Here is a 20,001-nt window from a genome sequence, read left to right on the forward strand (position 1 = left end):
CCACCGTCTCAACTTGGCCCCACCCATGGTTGCAGGCCTCCACCTTCCCCCTCCCGTGCCCACAGGCCCCCTGAGATGCACTTTCAAACAGGCCTCTCCTCACCACCTCCTCCGAGACATTGCTGGCCCGGGCGCGATGGCCTGGTGGATTCGGCCCTGCCCACCGCTCAGGCGCCCTCCCACCCCGGCAGGGCCATCACGCCACTGCAACAACTACTTGTGCTGTGTTTTTGCACACACAGCCTCCACCTCCCGTCTGCCTGCTGAAAACAGATGAAGTCTCAGCAGTTTAGAAGCCGGCTTGAGCAGAGGGCTCCCTGACCAGGGTGCCCTCCGGTTGGGGCGGGCAGGCAGTCTGACCATGGGCCACGCATACTTCCACCAACCGCAACAACTCGGCACACGGAGGCATCCACACACCTGTCCCCCGCGCTGTCGAGAGTGAGGGCAGCGAGCTGGGCCTGACTCACTTCCACACGCAGCACGAGCCCCAGAGCACACTACCATGCCCAGCCAAGGCTGCAGGTCTCGAGTGGTAACCACCCAGCGCCTTCGCCCCCGGCCCGGGACCCGGACGGGGCTTCTCAGAGGCACTTGGGGAAAGCAGTCAGGGACAGCCAGCCCGTCCCAGGGTGTCTGGGGGCAGCGGAGGCACAGCTGACACAAGGCAGATGGAGCCCTCTCAGAAGCCAAGCGGCTGCCTGACCGGCTGGAAGCTCCAGCAGGAGCATGCGGTCTGCTCATAGCACAAAGGCAGCAGAGACTGAGGGAAGGGAGAGACCAGGCAGAAAGATAGCAGCCGCCATGCCCAAATCCCTGCATGGTGCCTCCAGGAAGACCACAGGGGAGACGCCAGCTGGTGCCCCGTGAACCCGCACGCAGCAGTTCCCAGCCCTGCCAACCTTACCGCTGCCCAGGGCCGGCTGCAGCGCTGGCTGGGGCCTGACTTCCCCTTCCCACAGGACAAAGGCCTTCTGCTCTCGAGCAGGGGTCAGGGCTTGAGGTCCCCCTCTGCACTGAGGCAGGCCCACCAGCACCACGCTCCACCACGGAGCAGCTGCCAGGCATCAGGCCCCGGCAGGGCGTGGGCCAGAAGACACAGGGGCAGCTGTCACCCACTGTCTGGGTTCAGCCTGGCTGGCCGGCAGCAGGGGTCAAGAGAGAAGCAGCATCTGCTACCGCAGCTTCCCGTGAGGTGGGCTCCAGCTTTCTAGGCTGCAGAAGCCCGTGGCTCGGTGCTAGCAGGGCACCCTGGCCAGTGATGAGCTGTGGCGTGCGCTTCCTTCCCCTCAGGATGCGGAGTCGAGAGGGAATTAAGGGCGCTCTAGTGGAGACCAGGGCTGTGTGCGGAGCCCAGCCAGAGTGCAGGAGCCGGGTGCCCCGGGTCAGGGGCATGGAGCAGTCACAGGCATGGACACTGCCAGAGTCAGTTTTATTAGGGCAAAGGGGCCCAGGGACTTGAAGAGCTGAGGCACCCCCTGCCCCTCCCCACACCCCACTTGCGGAATGTCCGTCAGCCCCAACTGTAGAAATAAATTTTCTGCCAGTTGGGCAAGTAATCCATGAGCGGCCCTGCAATGACAAAGAGGGGAGCAAGTTCAGGGCTGAGGGCCAGACTCCAATCCAGCTCTACCCAGGGCCCTCCTGAGGCCCCTGTCCGCCTGGTCAGAGCCCCCGCCCTCCCACCTTCCCCGCCAGCATCAGAGCCATGTCTGGCTATATTTACAGACAAAGAGTTTCAAGCTCACAGAAATCACACAGCTGTCCCGCTGTCCCCTGTGGGTAGCCCTGGCCCAGGGCCTCTCTGCTGAGGGTGCCTCTCCAACTGGCCAGCAGGTGTCATTCCTCCGTACAGTCCCCAGCCAGCGAAGCTGGTCTCATGTCATTGAAGGAGCTGTCACCCTCCCAACCTGACCTCTGCGCTCCCTCTCCCAACTGTGCCAAGAGTCAGATTACAAGGAGGTACAAGGAGCCGGGCCACACAAAAGCTCCGTGATGGTAATTATCACACCCTCACCCCACGCTTACTTGTGATCAGACCAATGCCTGGGACGTGGTCTGCCAGGAGCTGGAGTAGAAAGAGGATCTTGGCCCTGCAACAAAGGAGTAGCCTAAGTAGGGGGCCTGGGTTCCTGCAAACCCAGGCGTGTAAAACCTCTGCTGACCACCTGACTAAAGGCAGTGCATCCCAGAAGCCAGAAGGTCACCACGTGCATCAAGGACATCCTAGGAGACAGAAGGCTCTGGTCCAGCCGTCCCCAGCCACACACCTGGGAGGGTCACACCTCAGCCCACAGCTGGGAGGCAGCCCAGAGCCAGAGACTATATTGTCTGACAATAAGAAGGGGGAAGGGAACTTCTCTCTCCCCAGACTATATCCCAGAGGTCCTCGGCACCCTGCCCCTGTCCTCTGGGGGACAGGCTCTGGGCCCTCCTCAGTCTGGGCCACTGCTCTAAGGGTGCTGGGCTGGTCAGGTTGGCAGGAAGACAGGCCAGACTGGAGGCCTGTAGCCTGGGAAGCCACCTTTGCAATTAGGTAATCCTCAATTCAGACCAATACTGGGGCTACAATGCTTCCTCTGTAGAGTGCAAGCCATCTGCGGGCAGAGGTCACAATCCACCAAAGTCTCCAGAGCATTTTCTCTGGAGTGTAGAAAAGGATTTGGCTTTGGAACCTTGTGAGCTTTCAAACTGATCTGAAAATAGAAACTTATTTTCATTGAGGTGGTTATTAAATCTGACCTCAGTTTACTTTCTACCAGCTCAGAAAATGAACAGAAGCTGTGTGCAGAATGTTAAGTACGATTCCAACGGTCACTCCAGCCTTTACCATCACTCCAGCCTTTAACCATCACTCCAGCCTTTAACATCACTCCGGCCTTCAACCATCACTCCAGCCTTTAACATCACTCCAGCCTTTAACATCACTCCGGCCTTCAACCATCACTCCGGCCTTTAACCATCACTCCGGCCTTTAACATCACTCCGGCCTTTAACCATCACTCCAGCCTTTAACCATCACTCCAGCCTTTAACATCACTCTGGCCTTCAACCATCACTCCAGCCTTTACCATCACTCCAGCCTTTAACCATCACTCCAGCCTTTAACCATCACTCCAGCCTTTACCATCACTCCAGCCTTTAACCATCACTCCAGCCTTTACCATCACTCCGGCCTTTAACCATCACTCCGGCCTTTAACCATCACTCCGGCCTTTACCATCACTCCGGCCTTTACCATCACTCCAGCCTTTAACCATCACTCCGGCCTTTAACATCACTCCGACCTTCAACGGTCACTCCGGCCTTTAACGATCACTCCGGCCTTTAACATCACTCCGGCCTTTAACCATCACTCCGGCCTTTAACATCACTCCGGCCTTTAACATCACTCCGGCCTTTAACCATCACTCCGGCCTTTAACATCACTCCGGCCTTTAACATCACTCCGGCCTTCAACCATCACTCCGGCCTTCAAACATCACTCCGGCCTTCAACCATCACTCCGGCCTTCAAACATCACTCCGGCCTTTAACCATCACTCCGGCCTTTAACATCACTCCGGCCTTTAACCATCACTCCGGCCTTTAACATCACATCACTCCGGCCTTTAACATCACTCCGGCCTTTAACATCACTCCGGCCTTTAACCATCACTCCGGCCTTTAACCATCACTCCGGCCTTTAACGATCACTCCAGGCTTCAACGATCACTCCGGCCTTCAACGGTCACTCCGGCCTTTAACGATCACTCCAGCCTTTAAGCAGTGTTCTTGTTACGACCTGGACAGAGTGGGTCCTGGGAGCCTCCAGCCTGTCTCACAGCCCCAGTCGCAGTATAGGGACCCCTCCTCAAATCTCGGTCTGACCTCAGGTGACCTCTTTGGGAGACTTGGCGCCGAGTCACCCCTGACTCACGCCCAGCAGGCCTCTCTGTGGCTAGGAGCTCTGGACCCTCTCAGGATACGGAGTGAGGGCTGGGTGAGGCAGGGACAGGCCAGGAGAGAGCATGGGTGTGGGAACTGGCTGGCTGGGTGGCTTCATTTCAGCTGCCCAGCCTCTTTGAACTTCATTGTCTCCTGTGAGCAGTGGGGAATAACCCAACTGTTTAGGAAAGTGGGCGAGCAAGCTTAGGATGGGGAAAGTTCATGCCCACGGTCCCTGGGGCCTTGCCCTCACCTGCCAACAGCAGCTTAAGCAGCACACTGGGCAGATGGCCCCAAGAAATAAGGAGTGAGCACACCCAGGGTAGCACACGGCACGTGTTCTGTGAACCCAGATCGGGGAAGGAGGGAGGGAAGGCAGGCGTGAGCAAGCCTGGGGAGCCAGCCCACGTCCCCCGCCCTGCCCCGCGGAGAGGGCGCTCTGCCGAGCCAGAGGCCAGTCCTTACTCGGAGAAGCGGTCGTAGAAGGGGGAGCGCAGCAGGTAGTAGAGCAGCAGGACGGTCCGGCGCCGCAGCTCCAGCCGCTCCCGCCGGGTCAGGCCCTTCCTGTCGCTCAGGAGGCTCAGGCTGGGGGAGGGGACAAGGTTCGGGCCAGCGACAGCAGAGGCAGGGACCCTGCCTGCCCACGTGAGGCCAGGCCTGCAGCACAAAGCCGGACGGAGGGAATGGGGCCCCCAGGCAGGCCCAGCTCACCTGGTCACATCCACGACACCGGACAGGAGCCAGGGTGTCCACGACCGCTGACCCCAGAGGCCCAGGCTGAGCACTGCCGGCCACGGCGTTAAGGATGTCTCCGGCACACGGCCCGCCCTGCCTGCCCCCGTCTATCGCAACCCGGGCCTGGGCTAAGGATACAGTGCAGCAGAGGCCGGGCGATATGCAAGGACTCGGCGATGGTCTCCTGCAGCCCCAGTGGGGTGGGGGCGACGCCCAGCTCCTCCTGCTGCTGCGGGGCCCCCCAGTGCCTGGAGTGCAGGGACGGAGCTAGAACACAAGGTAAGAGGCAAGAGGCAGGTAAGAGGCTGGGCCCGAGGGCTGGGGCGGGGGCGGGCAGGCAGTGACGAAAGCCAGGCCCTCAGGCCCACGCTGACCTCAGCACTCATCCGGCAACCTCCCACACTTACTGTTCTGGAGGGTTCGCACCACCCGGTTTGACCGCTTCCCCACATATGACTGCTCCTGGCTACCAGCGCTGTGGTCACCATCTAGCGGGAACAGATAAAAGGTCATACTGTCAGAGGGACACGTGCAGACCCTACAAGCGAATGCAGGTGCAGTGAACGCTCATGGGCTACGGGGAGAATGGATAAACCTGTACGAAGACAGCAGCTGAGTCAAGGACACCACAGCAGAGGCTGTGCCTGGGACCTGTCCATAGCAGGGAGCATTCTGCAGCCCTCCCCAACCTGGGGAAAGGCCAGTATCACCTGTGCAGATATACCAGCCAAGAACGAAGGCCTCCCAGGCACTGGAACAAGGCAGGGGGGCCGGTGGTCCATGGGAACCACAGCCAGAGGGGCTGTATCTGGACTTCCCCGGTGGCCCAGCAGTTAAGACTCCATGCTTCCACTGCAGGGGGCGAGGGTTCCACCCCTGGTCAGTGAACTAAGATCCCAAAGGCCGTGTGGCGTGGCCAATAAAAAAAAAATTTTAAGAAGGAGGGGAAGGGTGTATCTTCTGAGAGCTTTGCTTTCAACATGACCATGAAAACAGAAGTGAAGACCTGCCCCCAACTCAAAGTCAAGGGGGTAAGACCAGAGGTCAGCAGCTGATGGGCCCAAAGCCCTGAAGGGGCGCATCTGCTGGGTACCCTGCCTCATGAGGCTGTGCTCTTGATACAGAGCCAGCCCAAAGACAAGGTTGGCAAGACCCCTGCTTCCTCCTGATGCTCTGTCCCCTCTTCCCGCAGCCCATAACAATGGAGACTGAGGACTCCAACGTCAGAAGCTCTGAGTTTAAGCTCTGATCTGGCCTCTGACTTCATCATTCTTTCTCTTCTGTAAAATACCAGTATAAGACGATGAGGACAAAATGAGTTGATGGGGAGAGGTGTGCTCCACGGTGACAGTGCGTAGGTCAGCTCTCATCTACCAATCAGCCCCGTGCCCCATTCCACTCCAGAGTGGGTAGGCACTTACCCCGGGACCGTGCCTGGGTCTCCCTGTCCAGCGGAACGATGGGGGGCGAGGTCTGGAGGCCAGTCTTGAACCAGATCAGCAGGAACATCCGAAGTACAGCCCTGGGGTGGGAGTACGGCAGGGCTGGGGAAGGGGGAGGTGGCTAGCTGGCAGGGGTCCAGGCTGCTCTACTGAACACCATCGGTACAGCTGGTCTCAGTGACCCCCACCCCAGGCCGGCCCTCCACAGTCCCGACATACTTGGCCAGCTGGATGAGGGCGATGACGAGCCAACGTCCTACTTCGCCCCACACCTTGGTGGCCCCCATCTCCATGAACACCTCCACACACTCCAGCACGCTCAGCCATGTCAGCAGCTTCTGCTGGGACAGGGACTGCAAGAACCCCAGGCCAAGAGGTCAGGAGGCCCCCCTGGTTTCAGCTCCTCCCCCAGGGGACACCTCCCTCTTCCCAAGATTAAGTGCATAAGCCTGAGATCTCCTGCTGGGACAGGCGACTCTGCCCTGTGAAACCCAGTCTTTTCACCTGATAAGGGGACACTGATGCCTGGACTTGTCGCCCAACAGCTACAGGCACAGGTGGATGCAGCCATGTCTCGTACTCCAGGAGACCATAACGCGTGCCCCAAACACGGGCTGGTGGTTACTATTTTGTTCCTGAGCCCTCTGCTTCACAATTCTTACCACGGGTAATTTTTTCCGAAGTTCCTTCCGTAGGATTCCGTCATTGAGCAGCACAAGCAGGTTAGAGGCAGAGTACACTGAGGGGCAGAGAGTGGCCTTGAGAGGCTGGCTCTGCAGCCTCCACCCCCTCCCCCTCTCCCTAGAGCAGCAGGGATCACCTATCCCCTGCTGTGCTCAGCCATCCCCACAATATGTGGAAACAACAGGTCCTGCCACCCACTTCCTCAGAGCTCTCCACTCCCCTCAACGACCTTTGTGTGAGCAGCTAGAACAAGAAAGGATGGTTTGATCTCTATGACATACCAGCTACTGTCCTGCTGAATAGCACTGGTTATCCAGCAGCCCAGAACCGCCCATCATGCTCCGAAGAGACATGGGAGGTGCAGTCACCTCCTGGTCTTTGCTCTCTCTGCAGCCTGTCCCTGAAATTCTCTTCCATCCCTACCTTTTAGAACCCAGCTCATCCTTTCAGGATCTGTCTCTCCTGTACTGACTGGGTAAACACCACTGAAGCAGTTACAGTCTGGGCATTCTGGAATTTGGGAGATTGGGACGTGAATCCTTGTTGAGGCCTTCGGTGGCTGTTCCTTAACCTCACTTAAACTTCTGTTCCCTTAACTGGACAAGGAGGACAATAACAGTACCCACTTCACATGACTGTAGGGAAGATTAACGGAGCAAAGGCAGAAGAGGCGCTTGGCTCAGCCTCCTGACCAGTCAAGGTCCCCAGACATATCTCTCAACTATGGCGGGGGAGGGGGCATACGCGACGGCCTAGGACAGTGGACGCTGGACCCCTGTCTGATTCAATCACAGAACTGGATGATCTAACGGGAAATCTAGGAAGCCCTCTGGGAAGCCCTCCCCCACCCTCTCGCCCCCCACCCACCCCAGAGCCCGGCTCACCCAGCTCTGACAGCTCGTGCGAATCGGCGAAACGACCTGGGGAGAAGGCACAGGAGGCGCCGGTGAGAGTCTGCCTCTCCCTGCTGCTTCGGGTCCCTGGACATTCCCTCCCTATGCCCTAACGGGAACCTGGAAGGAACTCCTCAAGCACAGCGATCACTACCCAGGCTCCGCAGGGAAGGGAGGGGGAGGCAGGTGGGGTCAGAGGTCAGAGATCGGAAGGGATGGGTCAAAGGTCAGGATGGCACCTGCCAGCAGGTAACTGAGGCCGCGCACTGCCGTCTCCAGCTGGGCCGTGGCGGCCGGGTGACGAGTCACGTACTCCTGGTAGCGGAGGCCCACCAGCCGCAGCTTCTCCATCCTGCCCTGGGGACCGACAGACCCACGGACCGACAGCGATACTGGCTACGGGGCCCTGCTTCCTGCGCGCTCCTTCCTGCTTCCGGCGCTAGGCCCGCCTCTCTGCTGCTTAACTTCCGCGGGCCAGAAGCACGGCGACGCGAAGAGCAGTTGAGGCACCCTTCACCCCATTTCTTAAATCACCTCCCACCAGGGTAGCGTTAAGTAACCGCGGGCCTAATCCCGCCCTTCCTAACTCCTTCAGGTCATTGGTTCACACGCTCTCCGCCCCCGACCCCGGCGGCCCCACCGGCTCTTCCGCCTTCCGGGTTTGCTGCCTCGCACCTGCGCAGTTAGAGCTCCGGGAAAAAGCTCCCGCGGCAGCCTGAGCAGTTAATTCTGGAGTAGGGATCAAGAGCCTTCCCAATAGAATGCCGAGAGGCTCGAACGGGAAGACTGGCTTTTAAAGGGCTTGGGAGGCAGCGCCCACAGAGGAGCCTTCTCCATCAGACTTGGGCGGGTGGGGAGCGCGGGGACAGCCTAAGGACAATCGGACTGTGTGCAGGCGCGCGTTCGGCCCCTTGCCTCGTCGCCTGACTTCTCCCAGAGGTAGTGCTGGGGAAACTGAGGCAGCGAGAAGTCCAGCCTCCCACGCAGTCAAGATCCCCCTGGCCAGCATCGTTAGTGCCCCGGCTCCCACAAGGAGCATGTCCTCCCTCCCGCCGCCCTCCCGCCAAATCGCGCACCTGAACTCCCATCTTCACGGAGAAAAGCCTGGCCTGGGCTTCTGCTCTCCGCTCGGGGTGACCTTAACGAGGATTTTCCCTTCTCTGGGCCTCGGGTTTCCCCATCTGTAAAATGGTTAGAGGGCAGACGGGCTCTTTGAACTCGGGATCAATTTCACAGCGCTTTTTGGCCCTCCGGTGCATCTTCCAGCTCTCAGCTGCTTCCCAAGAAATGAGAACTTCTCCAGGGAATCTCTTCCCAAACAGGGTAGCCTCCCTGGAAGGAAGCGGCGGCGGGAGAGGAGCCGCCAGAGGTGGAGGGAACGGATGCGCGGAAGAGGCGGCCGCCGATTGGCTGTGGGCAAAGGGGCGGGGCAAGGCTGGGGCCCACGGGGCTGCGCCGTTGGGGACCAGGGCAGCAGGTTTATGGTACTCTGAGAATAGTACAGAATGGGAAAGACTAGAGATCTCTTCAAGGAAATTAGAGATACCAAGGGAACATTTCATGCAAAGATGGGCTCGATAAAGGACAGAAATGGTATGGAGCTAACAGAAGCAGAAGATATTAAGAAGAGGTGGCAAGAATACACAGAACTGTACAAAAAAGATCTTCACGACCCAGATAATCACGATGGTGTGATCACTCACCTAGAGCCAGACATCCTGGAATGTAAAGTCAAGTGGGCCTTAGAAAGCATCACTACGAACAAAGCTAGTGGAGGTGATGGAATTCCAGTTGAGCTGTTTCAAATCCTGAAAGATGATGCTGTGAAAGTGCTGCACTCAATATGCCAGCACATTTGGAAAACTCAGCAGTGGCCACAGGACTGGAAAAGGTCAGTTTTCATTCCAATTCCAAAGAAAGGCACTGCCAAAGAATGCTCCAACTACCGCACAATTGCACTCATCTCACATGCTAGTAAAGTAATGCTCAAAATTCTCCAAGCCAGCCTTCAGCAATACGTGAACTGTGAACTTCCTGATGTTCAAGCTGGTTTTAGAAAAGGCAGAGGAACCAGAGATCAAATTGCCAACATCCGCTGGATCATGGAAAAAGCAAGAGAATTCCAGAAAAACATCTATTTCTGTTTTATTGACTATGCCAAAGCCTTTGACTGTGTGGATCAAAATAAACTGTGGAAAATTCTGACAGAGATGGGAATACCAGACCACCTGACCTGCCTCTTGAGAAATCTGTATGCAGGTCAGGAAGCAACAGTTAGAACTGGACATGGAACAACAGACTGGTTCCAAATAGGAAAAGGAGTACGTCAAGGCTGTATATTGTCACCGTGCTGATTTGACTTATATGCAGAGTACATCATGAGAAACGCTGGACTGGAAGAAACACAAGCTGGAATCAAGATTGCCGGGAGAAATATCAATCACCTCAGATATGCAGATGACACCACCCTTATGGCAGAGAGTGAAGAGGAACTAAAAAGCCTCTTGATGAAAGAGAAAGAGGAGAGTGAAAAGTTGGCTTAAAGCTCAACATTCAGAAAACGAAGATCATGGCATCCGGTCTCATCACTTCATGGGAAATAGATGGGGAAAGTGGAAACAGTGTCAGACTTTATTTTTTTGGGCTCCAAAATCACTACAGATGGTGACTGCAGCCATGAAATTAAAAGACGCTTACTCCTTGGAAGAAAAGTTATGACCAACCTAGAGAGCATATTCAAAAGCAGAGACATTACTTTGCCGACTAAGGTCCATCTAGTCAAGGCTATGGTTTTTCCAGTAGTCATGTATGGATGTGAGAGTTGGACTGTGAAGAAAGCTGAGCATCGAAGAATTGATGCTTTTGAACTGTGGTGTTGGAGAAGACTCTTCTTGGACTGCATGGAGATCCAACCAGTCCATTCTGAAGGAGATCAGCCCTGGGATTTCTTTGGAAGGACTGATGCTAAAGCTGAAACTCCAGTACTTTGGCCACCTCATGGGAAGAGTTGACTCATTGGAAAAGACTCTGATGCTGGGAGGGATTGGGGGCAGGAGGAGAAGGGGACGACAGAGGATGAGTTGTCTGGATGGCATCACGGACTCGATGGACGTGAATTTGAGTGAACTCCGGGAGTTGGTGATGGACAGGGAGGCCTGGCGTGCTGCGATTCATGGGATCGCAAAGAGTCAGGCACAACTGAGCGACTGAACTGAACTGAACTGAACTGAGAATAGTACAGTATTTTACTCAATCCTCTCCACCAGGTATTATCTCCACAAGAGCAAAGGATCCGCTTAAGAACGCCTCATCAAGATTGGAATCCTGGTCTAGTCTGACCACAGAATCAGGCATTTTAACATACCTCACCAAGAAACCACAACCCATCTTTGAGCTGCCTCCCTAAGTCTCCCCCCAGCTTAGTTTTCTTCTTTTTCAGATGGGGGATCTAACTTCCTGCCCTGCCCCTGCCAGGGAATGAAGACTCAGGGAGATGTGTCCAGGGCCTCAAGAGTGGCAAACCTCCTGGGGAACAGAGAGGTGGCCATGGGTATCATCTACATTATTTTTCACCACCTCCTGGGTGCCAGGCTCACTCATACTTAACTCCTCCTAGTAACTTGGCCAGATTGGTATGAATTCCATTTCACAGATGGGGAATAAGAGGCCCAAGGAGGGGAATGGACTTGTCTTAGGTCACACAGCATGGCACTGGTCAAAGAGACCACAGTGAGGGTCTCCTGTGACAGGGTCCTCTCTTCTGCTCACAGCTCAGCCAGAGCAGTGACTGTTGAGGCCGCTTGGTCATAAATCAAGTTAGCAACTGGGATTAAGACTAGGGCTCAGGGCATTTGGCTGGGGCTCTTCCTTCCTTCCTCCCTACATCCCCTGCCATCTTAAAGAACTTGTTCGCCAAACCTCATCAGCAGTACTCTCTCCCCTGTATCTGAGGCTAGAGACTCAGAGTGAGGAAGGGGAAGTGTGGAAGGCAGAGTGAGAGAGTGAGGAAGGGGGCTGTGCAGGGTTTCTTTGGCATTCCCAGGGCTGGTGGTTCCAGTGCTTCTGGGGAGGGAGAGGGGCATGGGAGACAGAGGATCGCGCCCGCCACCCCCACCCTTGGACAGACTGTAAGGGACACTGGGGCTGGAGGCTGTTTCTCTTCCCTCCCTCAGGCCAGGGAAGGGATCAGGAGCTCAGCCAGGTTGGCAGCAGCACAGCGGCCTGAATTTCCTCTCCAGATCTTGTGCCTCATTAGGTCCCAGAGACAAAGAGGGTCGTGTGTACGGAAGGCATCCAGGGCAGCCCCGCCCTCCTGGGCCCCTGCCTGAATTTGGTCACCTGGGCTGGGCTTTGAAGGGCCTTTGGGCAAGTTGGACCTGATCCTGTCTCCTTCACTCGGGCCCGAACCACAGGGGAAGACAGCTAGACCAGTCCAACAGGTATACCGAGGTGGACACCGAGGCCCAGAGAAGGGGCCTGGGTGGTCTAAGGTCACATAGAAAAATCCTGGTAGAGCTAGGTCAAAGGAGGCCTCTTGGCCTAGAAGACCAGCATCCTTCACACGCCCATGCCTACCTCCCTTTCCCCGCTCCACACCCCAGAGGAACTTCTTGGAGGCCCAGCAAGGATCTCAGCACCTCAATATCCCCCTGAATGATAGTGAGGGGTAGGGCCAGTACCGTGAGTGACTACCGTCATTCTGCAGACCCAGCTCCCTGCACAGACTCCCCGATCAGGCCCTCACAGGGTACCCTATCCACTCCCCCGCAGTCTCTGCTGAGGGGCCTGGGGAGGGATTCACTCACACTCATCCCAGCTCTAGGCTAAAAATGAGGCTCAGGGGACTGAAGGTTCGAAGCTCCAGACACATCAGCAGACTCTGCCTCCCTTCATCGCTCAATTCCCAGATGTATGAGGAGCCGCATCAGTCTCCATAGTAACCACTGCCCCTGGCCTCCAAAGGCCCAAAGCCAGCCCTTCCTTGCAGACCCCCATTTCCCAGAGAAAGGCATCCTGGCCTCACAGAGAGGGGAACTTGAGGCGAGGGGGGGGGGGGTGGTCTCAGGCTGGGCTGCTCTGCCACGACTTCTACCCGGGCTGCGGCCTCTCAGACCCTCACTTGTTACAGCTGGAAGTTGGGCTGAAGGACACTGCCCCGAACCCTCCTTTTCCAGGTCACACTGCGGCCCATCCGTGTTCAGCACGTACTCACAGGCCCTGGTTGGGTGCTAGAGGCCCAGTCCGATGAGCAGCTACCTTGTAGGGGAGACACAAGCTATAAACAAGTCAGTGAGGTTTCCTTTCGAGAAAAACTAGGAAAACAACAAACCAAGTAATGTGGAAGGAGAGGCCTACCTTGTGAGAATCTGATAGAATCCAGGAGCAGGAACCTCAAGGGCAGGTGCTGGGACAGGAAGCCCTTAGGGAGGAGCGGTGCTCTGCAGGGTAGGGCCTCACGAGGGTGTTCTAACTGGTCACTTCAGCTCTGCGTGGAGAACCCCGCCGGTGTCACAGGACTGACATGGTTGATCGCTGCGAGGCAGGGGAACCTCAGCACAGGGCCTAGGGCAGAGGACAGGCATTCCAGCTCCATCAACTGTGATGGGTTGTTGGCGGCCCGGAGCGCCCCCCAATCCCTCCAGGGCAGGAGAAGACAGAGATCCAGGCTGGGGGTGGGGGCCTGGCATAACCACGACGGTCTAGGCAAGGGCTGGGGATTCTCGGCGCTGCCCAGGAGGCCCCTGGCCAGCTCCTGGGCGGGAGGGGACCTTCACAAGGCAGGTTTCTGCCGCCAGGCCACCTGCACTGAGTGGGGGTGGAGCAGACCCGGAGGAAAGCTGGGACTCCAGGTGCTCCGCGGCTCCTGGGCGGGTCTTGGCCGCCGGCCCCGCCTCCGCCCCCAGAGCAGGTGTCCGGACCCCCCCTCCACCAACCCCCACCCCGCCAGGCCCTTCCTTCCATCCCAGTCCCCTTTCCCTTATTCTGGCTATTCCTTTGATCCTGGGCCTGGGGACCCTGCCCCTCCCGCAGGGGAAGGTTCACGGGGCAGGGAAGAGGGGGATGGGCTCAAAGCAGGTAGTTTTGGACTGGTCCTTCACGGGTGGCTGCCCCCGAGCCCTCCGGCCACCCCGAGGGTTCCCGCATTTCCTTCCCCGGTGTAGGGGCTCCTGGTAGCGGGGGCAGGGCAGCCCTCCCCTCCGCCTCCCCTTGGGGGGGGGGTCTCCCCGCCCCTTCGGACTCAGCCAAGCGGAGGTGAAACCTGAACCCAGGTTGGGGGCGGGGCTGGCTCCTGCTCGGACGGGGCTGGCCTACCCTCCACCTCCCGTTTCCCTGCACCCCAGCCAGCTTCTGAGAGCGTAAGGTTGGGGACGCTACTCCCCTGGGGCAGGTGAGGTGGCGACTCAACGGCGGGAGAGAAGACCGGGTGGCCGTCGGGCCCCGCCGCCCAGGGCTGACCTCTCCTCTCCCTCCCTGGTCCACAGGGCCCGCGATGGAGCCCACAGCCCGGGGTCGCGCCCCGCCGTGAGGACCCCTGCCCGCAGTCATGCTACTCCGAGGGCGCCCCCGGGCGCTGGGGGCCGCGGCGTTGCTGCTGCTGCTGCTGATCGGCTTCTTCCTGTTCGGCGGGGACCCGGACTGTGAGCTCGGCGGCGAGCGGGAGGCGAGGCGGGGCGGGGGTGACCCGGGATCCGTACCCGGCTCGCCAACGCCACGTGTACCTCCAGACGGGCGGCCGCGGTCACGGGGGGCCGCTGCCTTCGATGGAGACCCGCCGGCAGACCCCGGGGGCCACAACAGCTCGGACTGCATCCCGCCGCCGCCGCCGCCGCCCAAGTGCGAGGTAGGTAGGTGCGCACGGCCCCTGGCGGCGGGAATGCCAGGGTCCCCCCGCGCCCCCAAGCAGGGACCTGGACACCTGTGGGAATCCCAACACCTGGTGTCGGCTCTGACACTGACCAGCCAGCCGGGGGCGCCTCGGGTTCACACCTGCCCTTCTCCTGGCCCTGGCCTCCCTGTTTGGGAAATGAGGGGGGTATACCCCGCCTCCCTGGAGCCCCCCTCCACACTCCGGCCTAGCTCCGATGCCAGGTGGGGCTCCACTGCCCTAGGCCGGGTCAACCCAACCCCAGGTCCTTCTCGTCTGGAGCCCGCTGACCTGCTGTCTCTTCCCCAGCTCTTGCAGGTGGCCATCGTCTGTGCGGGACATAACTCCAGCAGAGATGTCATCACCCTGGTGAAGTCCCTGCTGTTCTACAGGTATAGCCAGGAGCGTCCCTTTCCTCCCTGGAAGGAGGCTGTAAGAATACCCTGAGCTGGGCAGGGAGAAGCTCGTGATAGCAATCAGTGCTTCCACTTCTGAGCCCCTCAGGGCGGGGCTCTCGTCCCTTGTAGTTCCTTCTGGGGCCCATCAGCTTTCCTCCCTTGTCCTTCCTGAAGGAAAAATCCACTGCACCTTCACCTGGTGACCGATGCTGTGGCCAGGAACATCCTGGAGACGCTCTTTCACACGTGGATGGTGCCTGCTGTCCAGATCAGCTTCTACGACGCCGACGAGCTCAAGGCAGGAGCCCCAGCCTTTCTGCCCCGTCATTCCTCCCAGGGTTGTGGGTATCAGTGGGAGGGCAGGCTAGAGCTGCATGGGACCCCCAGTCCCATCACATCTACTGAAGCACCAATCCTTCACCCTCCTGGGCACGTCACCCCGAGTATGTCCGGACACTGGTAAGCCCTTCTCTTGCGGGCTCATGCCCTGTGCTTCCACCCACAGCCCCAGGTCTCCTGGATCCCCAACAAGCACTACTCTGGCCTCTATGGGCTAATGAAGCTAGTGCTGCCCAGTGCCCTGCCCCCCGACCTGGCCCGTGTCATTGTCCTGGACACAGATGTCACCTTTGCCTCCAACATTGCAGAACTCTGGGCACTCTTTGCTCACTTTTCTGGTGAGAGGTCTGGAACCCCACCCCAGTCAGCCCCCTTCCCTGGCCCATCCAGGCCTCCCTGTGGCCTAGCCCTGAGCTGAGGTCCAGTGGCAGCCTCAGACAGCTCTCTCGTGCCCTCCCTCCCAGACAAGCAAGCGATTGGTCTCGTGGAGAACCAGAGCGATTGGTACCTCGGCAACCTCTGGAAGAACCACAGGCCCTGGCCTGCCTTGGGCCGGGGATTTAACACAGGTGGGGACAGTGTTGGGGCTGGTGCAGGAGGGCAGCCACTGCTCCTTGAGCCCCTGCGGCTGGTTAGAGCATAGAATGCATGCGAGGCCCCCAAGAACTGTTTTGTAGAGAGAACACTGGGAGAAGAGCCAGAAATCACAGTTCCAACCTGGGATGATGATGCTGGGTGACTTTGGCCAAGCCACTTGACTCCGCTGAGCCTGTTTTCTCACCCATTAAATGGGGGTGATTTTCCCAGCCCTGGGACCACTGAATCTGAGAAGATGGTTGTGGGGGTGCTTTGAAAACTGTGCTTTGCCTCCCCTTCACCCCAAAGAGGGTTAGTTGTGGACCCAGCAAGTCCACCTCACGTCTGAGCAGTCAGAAAATATTAACACGGCACAAAAACAAGCATTCAGAAGACACCTTCAGGAGCCTCGGCCCCAGGAGCTGGTCATCCCAGGTGGGCATGATGGCCTCTCCCCCCGAGCAGGCGTGATACTCCTACGGCTGGACCGGCTTCGGCGGGCTGGCTGGGAGCAGATGTGGAAGCTGACGGCCAAGCGGGAGCTCCTCACCCTGCCTGCTACCTCGCTGGCCGACCAGGTCTGGGGGCGCTGGAGGGCGGTGGGGGCAGGCTCTGGGCCGAGGTGTGACGGCGACGGTCTCTGCCCAGGACATCTTCAACGCCGTCATCAAGGAGCACCCGTGGCTGGTGCAGCCCCTGCCCTGCATGTGGAACGTGCAGCTGTCAGACCACACACTGGCTGAGCGCTGCTACTCAGAGGCGTCTGACCTGAAGGTGAGCCGGGCGGGGGCGCTGAGCGGTGGCGATGGGCTCCCGTCCCCTCTCGCCACCCCCCGGCCCCTTTCCATGCCCTCCCTGATCCCAGGTGATCCACTGGAACTCACCAAAGAAGCTTCACGTGAAGAACAAGCACGTGGAATCCTTCCGCAGCCTCTACCTGACCTTCCTGGAGTACGATGGCAACCTGCTGCGGAGAGAGCTCTTTGGGTGCCCCTGCCCGCCCCCTCCTGGGGCCGAGCAGGTGAGAGGGAGCCACCTTCCCTTCCCTCCCCTCGGGGAGGCTCTGCCCCACCCACCCTCTGCTCCCGTGGGACCTGGCCTTGTCCAGGGCTTGTCCGCCTGCCCCAGCCAGCCCGCCCTCCTCTCCCCGACGACCTCCCAGCTGCAGCAGGCCCTGGCACAACTGGAGGAGCAGGACGCCTGCTTTGAGTTCCGGCAGCAGCAGCTCGCCATGCACCGCGTGCATATCACCTTCCTGCCCCACAAGCCGCCACCCCCCCAGCCCCATGACGTCACCCTGGTGGCCCAACTCTCCATGGAGCGGTGAGGAGCCGAGGGCAGCCACACGGGGCACGGTGCGCGGTCTGGGAGTTTTGAGAGGAGGGTTCCACTTGGTGGAAGGGAGAGCTCTTACTGCCTGATGCTTGAGGAGTTCCAGGAGCTGGAGACACTGGAGAGACAGTAGAAGGAGCTCAGGCTGCGGGGATCACCCAGATGTCGGGAAACTGCCCTCTGTAGCTGCGGAGCCATGAGCAAGGCTTAATATCTCTGGCCCTCAGTTTTCTCATCTGTCAAATGAGAAAGTACCCACCTTGTGGGGTAGCTGTGAAGATGAAATAAGAACAGTTCAAAAAGTGCTTGGAAGGGGCTCAGCAAGCCACTGGAGGGGGCTGTCCGTGCCGCGAGCACGGGAGGCAGCCCGGTCCTCCCCTGGGCTGACCAATCCCCTCACCCCAGGCTGCAGATGCTGGAAGCCCTGTGCAGGCACTGGCCGGGCCCCATGAGCCTGGCCTTGTACCTGACAGACGCAGAGGCCCAGCAGTTCCTGCGTTTTGTGGAGACCTCGGCGGTGCTCTCTGCCCGGCAGGACGTGGCCTACCACGTGGTGTACCGGGAAGGCTCCCTCTACCCCATCAACCAGCTCCGCAACGTGGCCCTGGCCCAGGCCCTCACGCCCTATGTCTTCCTCAGCGACATCGACTTCCTGCCCGCCTACTCCCTCTACAGCTACCTCAGGTGGGCCGGGCCAGGGGAGAGCCACGGCACATGGGTGGGTGTGGACAGGGTCGGGGGCACCCATGGGCCCTGGCAGGGGCGGCTCTGCTCCTTCCTGAACCCCAGTCCGTGCTTCAGGGTGCGCTGGCCCCAGAAGCTGGGTCCTACATCTAACAAAAAGAGAACCCCTGGGCCCAGTGCTGGAGGCAGAGCCCCGTCCAGTTCTCTCCGGTTCATGGGGTGCTCCCTCCTCAGGGCCTCCATCGAGCAGCTGGAGCTGGGCGGCAAGCGGAAGGCGGCCCTGGTGGTGCCTGCGTTCGAGACCCTGCACTACCGCTTCAACTTCCCCAGTTCTAAAGCCGAACTGCTGACCTTGCTGGACACTGGCTCTCTCTATACTTTCAGGTGGGAGAGGCCACTGGCCTGCCCCTTCCTCCCAGCGCTGCGGTTCCCCACCGACCCCCATCAGCCTCTAACTGGCTCCCTGTCCTACCCTTCCCCCACAGGTACCATGAGTGGCCCCAGGGCCATGCACCCACAGACTATGCCCGTTGGCGGGAGGCTCAGGCCCCGTACCGTGTGCAGTGGGCGGCTGACTATGAGCCCTACGTGGTGGTGCCGCGTGACTGTCCCCCCTACGATCCCCGCTTCGTGGGCTTTGGCTGGAACAAGGTGGCCCACATCATAGAGCTGGATGCACAGGTAAGGGGCGCCCTGCTGTCTCCAGCCTTGCTCTGAGAATACCTCTAGGCCCAGCGAGGGCTGCGCCGTTCCCGGGTGGCTCAGGGGTAAAGAAACCCACCTGCCAATGCAGGAGACACAGGCTCGATCCCTGAGTTGGGAAGATTCCCCGAGACCTGGAGAGGGCAATCCACTCCAGTGTTCTTGCTTGGGAAATCCTATGGACAGAAGAGCCCAGCGGGCTCATCTGTGGATTCACAGAGTCAGACGTGACTTAGCGACTAAACAGCAGGCCCAAGGGGCTCACTAAACAGTGGCACACTGTACCGTGAAGGGCCCTCTGCAGAACTCAAGTCTCTGACTTTGGATGAATCTGCGCTCCCTGCCCCAGAGCTGCCACCCTCCCCCAGCCTACACAGTGACTGGCCCCCCGCCCTCCCCCACACCCCCAGGAATACGAGCTCCTGGTGCTGCCTGAGGCCTTCACCATCCACCTGCCGCACACCCCAAGCCTTGACATCATCCGCTTCCGCTCCAACCCCACCTATCGTGACTGCGTCCAGGCCCTCAAGGACGACTTCCACCAGGACTTGTCCCGCCACTACGGGGCTGCTGCCCTCAAATACCTCACTGCCCTGCAGCAGCCCCGGGGCCCTGTCTGACCTCACGGCTGCCCGCCGTCGTCTCCGTGGCTCTCACACACACTCCCTGCCGACCTCAGGAGCAACCCTGCCGCCACCCCACCCTCCTGCTATTTAAATTATTTAAGGTCTCTGGGGAGGGGCTGTGGGGCGGCATCTGTGGCGAGGCCTGGGGCCTCCGTCTGCTGCTGCTATTCAGGTGGGTCTAGTGTTCCTCGGCCCCGGCTGGTCTGGGGCTGGTTCCTACATCCTCTCAACCGAAACATCCCTTTTTCGTTAAGTTTTAACAGTTCCTTTTCTCGTTCCTCTTGGTTTGGGGCGTGAGGCAGTCAGCCTGGGGAGGCGCTGGATCTGGCGGGAGCCCAGCAACGGGCCACCCCCCTGGAGGCTGGGGCTGGAGTCTGTGTGTCCTGTCCACCCTCCGCTGCCGCAAACCCAACACCATGAGTCTGAGAGACTTTATTTGGCTTTATTTAGTAAAATGTTAAAATAAATAAATACAAATTGATCAGCTGCTCTGTTTCCCCCCCACCCCCTCAAAACAAAACTCAAACAAACAAAAACAAAAACTTTGAAGCACAAAACTCCAAATACAAGTTCTACCAAGACTGAAATCACAAAGGGCTTGGACAAGAGACAGGTTGGGAGCTGGCTGGCACTTTTCTGCTCAGAGCTCACTGACCTCCGGCGGTCCTGCCTGACTGCAGCTTACCCTGGGCTGAGGACCCAGCAACCCCGGAGAGAGGGGCAGGGGTCAGAGGCTGCTGTGGGGCTGGTGGAGTCCTCAGGGAACAAGAGCCTTTGTGAGCGGAGAATGCAGAGAAGT

General features: G+C 59.0%; 2 protein-coding genes across 4 annotated transcripts; one reads left to right on the forward strand and one right to left on the reverse strand.

The window, feature by feature from the left end:
* Window positions 1–1,496: 1,496 nt before the first annotated feature.
* On the reverse strand, window positions 1,497–13,134 carry PEX16 (peroxisomal biogenesis factor 16). 3 transcript variants are annotated; one of them, XM_068988738.1, is made up of 14 exons: window positions 13,036–13,134; window positions 12,893–12,955; window positions 8,757–8,861; window positions 7,920–8,037; window positions 7,672–7,707; window positions 6,766–6,842; window positions 6,323–6,456; window positions 6,083–6,183; window positions 5,069–5,149; window positions 4,800–4,928; window positions 4,638–4,710; window positions 4,392–4,511; window positions 2,029–2,093; window positions 1,497–1,572 (listed from the first exon to the last, which is right to left on the reverse strand). In XM_068988738.1, exons 3-14 carry the CDS (start codon window positions 8,766–8,768, stop codon window positions 1,514–1,516), a joined length of 1,005 nt encoding a protein of 334 aa, XP_068844839.1. In that variant the 5' UTR covers window positions 8,769–8,861; window positions 12,893–12,955; window positions 13,036–13,134; the 3' UTR covers window positions 1,497–1,513. The 3 variants fall into 3 exon arrangements, with proteins under 3 accessions (XP_068844839.1, XP_068844840.1, XP_068844841.1); XM_068988739.1 differs by lacking the exon at window positions 12,893–12,955 and having other exon boundaries at window positions 13,036–13,120; XM_068988740.1 differs by lacking the exons at window positions 7,672–7,707; window positions 12,893–12,955; window positions 13,036–13,134 and having other exon boundaries at window positions 8,757–9,018.
* An 873-nt stretch (window positions 13,135–14,007) lies between these two features.
* On the forward strand, window positions 14,008–19,454 carry LARGE2 (LARGE xylosyl- and glucuronyltransferase 2). The gene is made up of 15 exons (XM_068988808.1): window positions 14,008–14,068; window positions 14,163–14,303; window positions 14,406–14,521; window positions 14,855–14,937; window positions 15,118–15,241; window positions 15,449–15,620; window positions 15,747–15,851; window positions 16,324–16,436; window positions 16,507–16,632; window positions 16,724–16,879; window positions 17,021–17,181; window positions 17,596–17,874; window positions 18,109–18,258; window positions 18,360–18,555; window positions 18,987–19,454. The coding sequence occupies exons 2-15, from the start codon at window positions 14,225–14,227 to the stop codon at window positions 19,194–19,196; spliced, it is 2,070 nt and encodes a 689-aa protein (XP_068844909.1). The 5' UTR covers window positions 14,008–14,068; window positions 14,163–14,224; the 3' UTR covers window positions 19,197–19,454.
* Window positions 19,455–20,001: the final 547 nt, after the last annotated feature.

The sequence above is a fragment of the Capricornis sumatraensis genome, chromosome 16, assembly GCF_032405125.1.
Source record: "Capricornis sumatraensis isolate serow.1 chromosome 16, serow.2, whole genome shotgun sequence".
Taxonomy (NCBI): Eukaryota; Metazoa; Chordata; class Mammalia; order Artiodactyla; family Bovidae; genus Capricornis; species Capricornis sumatraensis.